The sequence below is a fragment of the Arctopsyche grandis genome, chromosome 5 (genome assembly GCF_051622035.1).
Source record: "Arctopsyche grandis isolate Sample6627 chromosome 5, ASM5162203v2, whole genome shotgun sequence".
In the NCBI taxonomy this organism is placed as follows: domain Eukaryota; kingdom Metazoa; phylum Arthropoda; class Insecta; order Trichoptera; family Hydropsychidae; genus Arctopsyche; species Arctopsyche grandis.
Window position 1 is genome coordinate 25,541,813 of NC_135359.1, and position 10,335 is coordinate 25,552,147.

A 10,335-nucleotide genomic window follows, 5' to 3' on the forward strand; every position below is an offset into this window, starting at 1 on the left:
CCTAAACCAGTGCTACTCAAACTTTTTCAGCTGGTGGACTAGTATTTTTTTTTCAGTAATCCTCAGGGACCAGCATCATATTTTAAAATAAAAACGTTATATATGTATATATATGGTTGAAAACTTCTAAACAAATAAAAATAAAATAAAACCTAAGTAGTAAAATTCGTGGATCGACATCTGGTGGAAAATAGAAATCGAATCGCTCTGATAAATTTGTCAAATGACAACTGATTAAATCCCGCAAAGACGTCATGTTAAGCTCCTCTCCTCCTTCGTAAATAATATCAGCCAAATTGTGAAACATGTCATAGCAATCTTTTGAAACACGAATCTTCCATGTTTTTAGTTTTCATTTCAACCCATCTATATTGTCTGCCATTGTGAAACAAGATGACATTCTTCCTTGCATGTATAAGTTAAGGTCATTCAAAATGCAAAAAATATCTGTCAAATAAGCTAGCTTGGTTATCCGGTCTATATTTTTAAATAGTTCTGACATAATCTATTGTTTTATTTTTTTAATTACGTCTTTCTGCGCGGACCATAGTTTCAGCAGCACTAGCCTAAACCATCCAAAAGAGTTTAACACTCGCTTATTATTGTTTTAAAATTACAAAATTCTATTTAACAATGCATCCCAGCAAATTAAATAATGTAAAAATGGTTCGGTGATAACTAATCAAATGTGAACCGGTCACAGGACAACCGTTCGCTCTAGATCGGTCACACGTGATCACCCGTCTTACTAAAACTGGTCACGAGCAAACTGGTCACACCCTAAAATTGATCACGAGAAAACTGGTCACACGCTAAAATCGGTCAATCAGTTTTCTCGTGACCAATTTTAGGGTGTGACTAGTTTTCTCGTAACCAGTTTTAGGGTGTGACCAGTTTTCTCGTGACCAGTTTTAGTGTGACGGGTGATCATGTGTGACCAATCTAGAGCGACCGGTTGTCCTGTGACTGGTTTACATATGACTAGTAGTCCGTTTACCTGTAAACATATTATTATAAACACATACGCTCGTGCGTTAATGGCCGATTTTAAATGTCCATTGGCCAACTGTAACGTCAAACTTAATAACAGTGCAGGTTGTCAAGATTCTGTCTCAATGAAAGTTCGATAAATCTCTTGGTTATTCAAGAGTAGTTGTTTGAGGTCCTTCATCTGTTCAGAATCTTTTAAAGATGCTGAATGGAACCGAAAATGGAAGCCGCGTATGCAGGTTATGTCTTGGAAAGTCAGCAGACCACTGTATATTCCTCGATAACGAATCAATCATTGAAAAAATACTAGCATGCTGTACCTTACAGGTCACTGACACCCTTTCTTTGCTATTTTGTATCGTATTATCAACAGTATTATTTGCAGGTTACGTTATTAAAGTGTATTTTGTAATTTGTAGATATATGAAAATGATGGCTTGCCAGATCACATTTGTGAACAGTGTTTGAATACATTAGATATAGTAGTCAACTTTAGAAATCGTTGTGAAGAAAATGATAGAATTTTAAGAGAAGGATTGTTAAATATCAAAAGAGAAAAATATGACATACCGGATGTAAAAGTAGAGTTCCCCGAAGACTTCAACGATGACGACTTTGCAAATTTTGGATCGGACGAATTTGAAGATGACATCAAGCCGGATAAAAACATGTTCGATTTACCAAAGAAAAAAATGAAAAAGGTACTCAGACGGACTAGTAAAAAGAAATTACTTTCGCCAATTTTCAAAACTGAAGACAGTGACGACGATGATAGCAAACCTATCAAACTCAAAAAAGGCCGAAAGAGAGACTTAAACAATGCCAATCAGAGCGGCCTGTGTTCGTTCTGCGGCAAAGTATTTTTCAAAATGTCTTCTCTGAAAGCACATTTAAAACTGCACACTATGGAAAAGACTCACAACTGTACGACATGCTCAAAGTCGTTTCGTGACTTGAGGAAATTAAAAGATCACGAGAAGACTCACTTAAATATCAAAGATTTTCCGTGTGAAGTGTGCGGGAAATTATTCAGTTCGAGAAACTCTGCCAAAAAACATTTAGATGCCGTGCATCATAAGTTGAAAGTAGTAACATGCAGTCTCTGTAATAAAAAACTTGCTTCAAATCGGAGTCTTAAGGTAACTACATACATATTCATACCACAAAATTATTAATCACTGAAGTTATTCTAAAATTTATATGGTTTCATTTATTTCTAGGGTCATATGAAAACTCATACAGGGGAAAAGGAATTTGAATGTGACATATGCGAACAAAGTTTTGCTTTCAAATGTAGTCTCGTAGTTCATTTGAGATGCCATACGGGAGAGAAACCGTACAGTTGTAAATATTGTGGTGCTCGATTTGCAGCATTAAAAACTATAAAAGAGCATGAGAGACTGCATACGGGGGAAACGCCCTATCTTTGTCCGGTGTGTTCCAAAGGATTTTCCCAAAAGTCGAATATGAAGAGTCACTTTAGAAATAATCACAAAGGATTCGATTTAACCTAATTTTAAAAGTAATGCTAATTATATTATATATGTATGATACATAATATTAAAAATAATCAGATATTTTATGACTTTCCTAATATATTATATTACATATATTACGTTGTAATTCAAATGTTTTTCACTACGATTTATATCATTGATAAATGTAAAACTTTAAATATTGTTTACTATCCAGATGCCGAATGTTTCTATATAAAATTTAATTTAATTTAAAATTATTGTTTATATACATACATACATATATGTAAGCACTTCATGCATCAGTATTTATGTATGTATAATATATTACCAATTACATATTATTTATGATATCTTTCTATTGAGTCATCTTTTATGATACTACTGCAATGTTTAGAAATGTAACTAAGAAACCATATTAATTTTGTCTTTCATTCAGTGGATAAAATATTTGGTTTTGTTTAATAGTTGCTTAATATTATGGTATGATACTAAATATATGTATATACCTATACATATATTATATCCTTTTTTTTTTAACATGATTATAGTTTATTTGTTCGTATGATGATTGTATATAATGATAATTTTTATGAAACCATTTAATATTTTCCTTATTCATGGAACAAATATTGTTATATTATATTTTGTTATTTGAGATTAAGACAAATAGAAAAAGTTTATTTTGTTATATTCTTTCATTTTTGTCAAATTACTGATGTGTTAAAACAGAAAACCTTGTAGAAATTTTATGCCAAACAGTAGGCATGAGTTTTACGACGATTTTGATACTTAGTAATCATCCTAACTCTTTCGCATGGCTGTACGTACATAAAATGTATTTGTTCTTAAGAAAAGAAATATCCATTTATTGTTTCTGAGAGAATTTGTTTCTTAAAAATGTTTAATTTATATTCATTATCATATGTATTGTATATACAATATACATACATACATATTTATGATAAAATAAAATTCGAAGTGCTGTCAACATTTTTATATAAATTTCCGAACGAAAAGATAATTTATTGAAATTCATATTCCAATTTATTTTTCATTTATTTTTTGCAATTGAAATTGCAAAATTCAATTTGACAAAGCTTCAACATTTACATTAATGGTAAGGTGGATATTTTTTTTATTATTATTTAAAACTAGGACATATTCGAAATTCGAAATTTACTCCATTGGAATATAATTAGTTTTAAAAAAATCAATCTGATTTTGGGAAAACGTCGGTATATAAATATATCGTGTTACCAGCTGTCGGCAGGATTTGCAATTCTGTCGACAATTACAACTTACGCTTATCAGATACCCAATCATCGCTTACTGGAGCTGAAAACTAAGAGCTGGGGAATTCGTTTTTAGACGAAAATCGCTCGCACGGGCTCCCTGTCGCTCAGGAAAACTGCCCAAATCTCGTAAAAAAAGCATTTTCCGAACAATATTTGGGCAGCTTTTGTACAGGAGTCCGCACGAGCGATTTTCGTAGCGGCGGTTATCCTGGTAGCAATTCACATTTGGCATGTAACCCGTTTACCGCAAAAAAAAATACGCATTGAGGTATTTTCATACCTATCCAGCACGACCCGAATCCTGCAAGTACGGAGAGTATTCTTTAGTACATTCTATATGGACGCGCGTGAATGCGTAAATGCACATGCGCGAATGGAGTATGAATACGTCCATATAATGTACCAAAGGATACTATCCGCACTTGCAGGATACGGGTCGTGCTGGATAAGTATGAACAGACCTTTGGTCGTTTCCGCAGTTTTTAGCCATGAAGATATGGCGGCTATACGACATGGTCGAGTTTCGGTCACCATTCTGCGAGTTGGGACCAAGTTGTCTGTCGCTACTTTCTTCCCGCCCATCAAATTAAACAGTCGTGCCTTAACATATCCGTCGTTTCACTCCATAAGCCCCATAGAGATATCGTTTTCGACAAATAAAATGTACGAATTTGAAAAAAGTCGATGCGATCAGTATTTCATTTTTAATACTGGTTTATTTTCGGTCAAATACCAATACTTCCGGTATCGGTACTTTCGGTACTGCAATCCCTAGCCGCGATACCAACTTGTTCGAACTGATAAAGGTCTGTTCATACTTAACAGCACTGCACAACTCCGTTTCAAATATGTCATTTTATTACATTTCTATTCATATCTACCTATACGTCGCGGTCACGTCACGTTCACAGCACTTTGGCCGAGTGCAAGGCAAAATCGGCTTACTTATACATTACAGGCCATGACGATACGGCGCAATATTTCTTACGTCGTATTGTCGAGTACTTATGTACAATATGAATGCATACACGTGCATTCGTAGCTACGCGTCAGAATACAAGTCAGCAAAAAATTAAGTATAATCGCGTTGTTGTTGAAAGAAGAAGCTCAAGAAGGCAATAAAAAAGCACGGAGGCGTTTTGATTTGCATCCCATGTTAAAAAATAGAAAAACCGAAGGAGAGTTTTGGACACTGTATAAGGAACTTGTGGATGATGGACAATTTTTTTTTAAATATTTCCATATGAACCGATACTGGATAAATTAAAAACACAAATCACCAAAAAATCTACAAAATTTAAGGAAGCATTGTCAAAAAGTCATTGTCAGCGCCAAAACCATGTCGAAAGATTGAACAACTGTCAACTGTCACTATCGATAATTGGATCAAAAAAGCAAAGCGGCAGACTCGTGGCACGTAATTCGCGTGTATATCTCCACGATGGCCAAAAAGACGGATACGATACGTTGACGGATGTTGCTGTAAGGTATGAACAGGAAATGTTGGGTACTGCTGTAAGCCTGCCGTGGCGTAAACGTGACGGTTGATATGAACATACCCATACAAAATGTACCAAAGAATACTTTTCGTACGGCCGGATACCTGCTGAAGTCGGTACGTGCTAACTAGGTATGAACAGACCTTAAAGAGTGTGACTTTGAGTACATAGATCGGCTGCATAGTGGCAGTTCTTTACCTCAACGATACAATAATCAAAGTGTGTATTCCACTTGTACATGTGTACTTCTGCTAAAGGCTTGTATAGGAATTGAATTACAATACAATTTAAGAACAATAATTATATTCTGAGAGGGATTCTAATGAATATTTTGCAGCGACAGTATTTTTTACACTGGCAATACCGAGTGAAATTGTGTTGGTGAAGTTGCGAGTGTTCGCAGGTTATGTGTTGTAGCGGCGGCCGCCCGCACTTGCGGCCCCCCGCGCCTGCGCCCCCGCCCACGCCTGCGCCCCCCTCACTCCTCTGTCAACCCTCATTTGAAGCTTACGAGCCACCATCCACTGGTAACTACTTCCATCTCATATTTGCCACTTTCGTGTTGACATTTAACATTTCACAGCCCAAATATTTTTATTTTATTTATTGTCATTGGTTAGGTTAGAACTTTCAAGGTCGTTCTCTACACTGACCAATCAACGTTTTCCTTGTATTGGCAGAACAACCAGATATACTGTAATACAAATAATATTTAACACCATATATAATCATACAGTTTTCTCATTGGTTGAATACTTCAGGACTATCGAACTATTTCTCATTTTATTTTTGTACAATGTGAAAACGAAAAAAAAAAATTAAAAATATACAACAGTATACTATGTACTTCCTGACTCAAAATTGAAACCTTACATTAATATTGTACAAAAAATATTAATGCAAGGTTTAAAAAAAGTGGATTATTAATATATTTTCATAACAAAACTACATTCTACTATAAAAAGTGAATGCATGTTTGTTATATCTGTTGTGCAAATTATCATTTTCAATTTATTTTTCGATTTTTATTATTACTAAATTACGTTCACAATACATCTTATATCTATTTTAATAGCTATTGATCTACTGATCATTTTCTATTTTACAATTTTAATTTAATTTTGTTATTAATCATAGTATTATATTATTCTAATGTTAATGTACAGCATAATAGGAAAAAGAGCTCAAAAACCTATTTACAATTATTATAAATGCTTATAATATTAATTAAAGACTCTCTAAAGTCGATGACCTAAAGCAGATTGTGTTTTAGTATTTTCAATTTATGTATATGATATACACCTTTTTTTAATTTTAGTCAACCGCAATACCCCCAGATATCTTATATTATATCGGTGGCTCCTTTTAATGCTACAATATTAATAAAAAAATTAAGTTTTTATATATGTAATCAGGGTTGCTGAGAGAAATCCCGGGCCCTGGGAAAAATAATTCCGGCCCATATGACAAACTAAAAAAAATCTTTTAGATATATTTTTAATTAAAATTTAAACTATTAGAAAAATACCTGTACATACGTTGGTTGCCATTTTTTAAATACGTAATTGAATAAGAAATTATGATATATATAACAGGTATGATTTCCGACACGGGGCCCCTCAAGTAGTCAGGGCCCTGGAACTTTACCTCGGCTCCCCCCCCCCCCCTCTCGTCTACCATATATATAATATTATATTCTAACTTGGATTGTAAGTGGATTACAAATTTTTAACTTTCTCCCGTCCGAATGAAACATCAGTTTTATAATTGTGAAATTAGCCTTGCATTAAATACTCTTTCTTGTTACATTTCAGAATGAGACATATCTTGGAAATCATGTCCAGAAATGAAAAAATATGTCGGCTGTGTTTGGGTGATAAACCCTGTTTGCAAATATTCGGCAATGGAATGTCCCTCTTTGTCAAAATACAAACTTGCTGCACTGTACAGGTTAAATATTAAAAATACTAAATTTAAATACATTAATTTCTTAGTAGTGTTTTCTGTTATGCATTGAAAATGTCTTTTATATTCATAGATGACTGAAAATGATGGATTACCTGATCAAATATGTGCTATATGTGCGAGCACTTTAGACTTGGCGGTGAATTTTAGAAAACAATGTGAAGATAGTGATAAGCTATTGCGAAATAAAATAACTTTACCTCATTTGAACGATGTGAAGGAAGAAATTTCTTCTATAAAAGACGAAATCTCGTACGGGATTAATACAAGTCCGAACATTGATGAATATTTCGACCGTAACTACAGAGAACACTCGATGCTACATTCTCCACTGAAAGAAGAACAGAGCACCTTTGACGATGGTAATATATCGGATTTAAGTGAGGACAATCCATTCATGAAACTAGTGGCGTATGAAAGCAGAGTTCGTGTAAAGAAATTGACTAAGCAACTCAATAACAACAATTCGTTTGAGAGTAAAAATCTGAAAGTTAAAAGTCGTTCTTGTAAGCAATGTCCGTCTTGCGGTAAAAGATTTTTGAAATCGAGTTCATTAAATAAACACGTATTGAAGCACAATTTGGAGAAGCCCTATAAGTGTGGGATCTGTTCTAAAGATTTTGATTATATAGAGAAGTTAAAAGAACATTTACAAACTCACGACAATGAAAATCCTTGTGAAATATGCGGAAAAATATTTAAAAGAGCTTATGATCTTCGGAGGCATATAAAATTGGTACACAACAAATCGACAGATATAGGATATAGAGTAAGTTTGTTAGTTTTAATTTATATCTTAAGTTTGACTTAAATATATTAATAAAAATCGTGTATATAAAATATGTTTTGTAATTGCGATTTAATCAATTTAGTTATTTTTTTTTAGAATTATAATAAATCAACCCCTTACATGGATATTGATAATGAGGGTGATATTTGTACGTTGATACTTTCATTCAATATAAAAATATTTAATTTTTTTTTAACATTTTGATGTATTTTAGGTAATATTATTAAAACTGAAATTGATGATATATGTATATACGATTCAACGAAAGATGATAGCGACGGCGAGAAAGATTTCACGTGCTTAGAAGTTGACGGGTCAGGGAATCAAAATGCTTCTAAAAGAACTGGAGAATTTACTTTGATTGGAGAAATGTCTGATAACATCGGTAAAGATAAAAAAAGAACACCGCGAACGAGAAGTACGCTGTGTCCGTTTTGCGGTAAACTTTTCTTACGACTAGCCTCAATGAATAAGCACATTAAAAGTCACAGTGAAGTTGTTGCGGACAAACCACATCTGTGTCTTCTTTGCACGAAAGCGTTCCGTTATGAAAAGCAACTTAAAGATCATATCAAAACACACGTCGACACGAGAGAATATCCCTGTGACACATGTGATAAAATGTTTAAAACATCTTACGATGCTCGAAGGCATTCAGATATTGTACATAAAAGAAAAAGAATGGCCCAATGCAAAGTCTGTGGTGACAAACTTGCAACTAGTTCTGGTTTGAAGGTAATTTATTTACTTTTTTTGTGTTTCAATTCCAATTTCATAAGTTTATTATATAACTGTTGTAATTTCAGAAACATTTACTCATACATACTGGTGAGAAACCGTACGAATGTGATTTTTGTCAGCAACAATTTACATTTAAGAACAGTTTAGTGTTTCATCTCCGAACTCATACGGGTGAAAAACCGTATGCGTGTAAATATTGTGATGCCAGATTTTCCCTGTTGAGATCGGTGAAAGATCATGAGCGGTTGCATACGGGAGAGACGCCTTATCTATGTCCGGTATGCGCCAAGGGATTCACACAATTGTCAAACATGAAAAGTCATTTTAGAAATAATCATAAAGGAGTAGAGTTTAAGTATCAGTTTAAAAAATCTAAAAAGTTTAAAGAAGGACATATGAGTAAGTTATAATGGTTAAAAAGTTATTCGTTATTAATTATTCAAATAAATATATTATATATGTATGTTTTCTATAAATATAATGTCTATGTTAAAAGTTATAATTTTATTGAATAAATTTATCTTGTTTTAAATACAAAATTTTAAATTTGTCAAAAGACAAGTCATTGTTTCCTTTATTTTTAACTGAAATATTAACGTTTATAGGGAACTAGCTGAACCTGGCATGCGTTGCAATGCCACAATAACGCGTGCAATTCCCGTTCTCATTCGAGTGCAAGGTAGGCGCGGCGTGATGCCTTTAAGGCGGGAGGACAGCTTTACTTTCGTGTCAGTAAAATCGTAATTACGAATATTATTAAGAGGTTTTTTCCCGTTTTTTTTTCACAGTAATCTTCCCAGACATGTATACAACAAATCATGAAAGTTCCATCGTAATCGGTGGTTTAGGAGCCTATTGGAGACACATAAATTTTTATATACATATATATGTAGATATGGGTGACACGACAACTCGTTCACAGATTTTCCGTAAACCGAGGATGCGCTCCAGGCATTGCGTATATGGCCATCTCTTTCTCACCCCGTCTGTTCACCAAGATCTCGTTTACTATGCCATTACGTATGCAGCCATCTCTTTCACAGACCGTCTGTTATCGGTGAACAGATAACAGACGGTCTGTGAAAGAGATGGCTGCATACGTAATGGCATAGTAAAGGAGATCTTGGTGAACAGACGGGGTGAGAAAGAGATGGCCATATACGCAATGCCTGGAGCGCATCCCCAGTTTACGGAAAATCTGTGAACGAGTTGTCAGGTAACCATAGATATGCAATTAATTAAACATTGATGAAGTATGGATGTGAAACTTGCATATTGAATGCCAAGAAGTACAGTGCACTCAAAGTATGGAACGCTGTAAGCTCGGCATATCGAGGAGAGATAGGAAGCGGAATACGTGGGTGAGAAGTATGACAAGGGTTGTGGATAGAGTGAAAAGGAGATTGAAATGGTAATGGGCGGGCGAATCACTTGGGTAGAAGAATAGACAAAATAAGTGCTAGAATGGTACCCAAGAGAATGTATGTAAATGGGTAGACATAGAGTGAAATGGATCCAAGTTGCGCAAAACAAAGACGAATGGAAGCCTGTTGAAAATTTTTCCAGCAGTAGATGGT

At 34.2% G+C, this 10,335-nt stretch overlaps 1 protein-coding gene across 1 annotated transcript; it reads left to right on the forward strand.

Annotated features, from left to right (window-relative positions):
• Window positions 1–1,057: 1,057 nt before the first annotated feature.
• Window positions 1,058–9,168, forward strand: LOC143912388 (uncharacterized). The gene is made up of 8 exons (XM_077431666.1): window positions 1,058–1,317; window positions 1,410–2,129; window positions 2,211–2,449; window positions 7,077–7,212; window positions 7,301–7,996; window positions 8,114–8,165; window positions 8,232–8,752; window positions 8,824–9,168. Exons 1-8 carry the CDS (start codon window positions 1,192–1,194, stop codon window positions 9,166–9,168), a joined length of 2,835 nt encoding a protein of 944 aa, XP_077287792.1. The 5' UTR covers window positions 1,058–1,191.
• Window positions 9,169–10,335: the final 1,167 nt, after the last annotated feature.

What these genes read in the sequence shown, in the direction of transcription:
- LOC143912388 (XM_077431666.1), top strand. Translation starts at nt 1,192, where the DNA reads ATGCTGAATGGAACCGAAAATGGAAGCCGCGTATGCAGGTTATGTCTT. An exon ending in CTTCAAATCGGAGTCTTAAG is followed by an intron (nt 2,130 to 2,210) that starts GTAACTACATAC and finishes ATTTATTTCTAG; the next exon opens with GGTCATATGAAAACTCATAC. An exon ending in TGATAATGAGGGTGATATTT is followed by an intron (nt 8,166 to 8,231) that starts GTACGTTGATAC and finishes GATGTATTTTAG; the next exon opens with GTAATATTATTAAAACTGAA.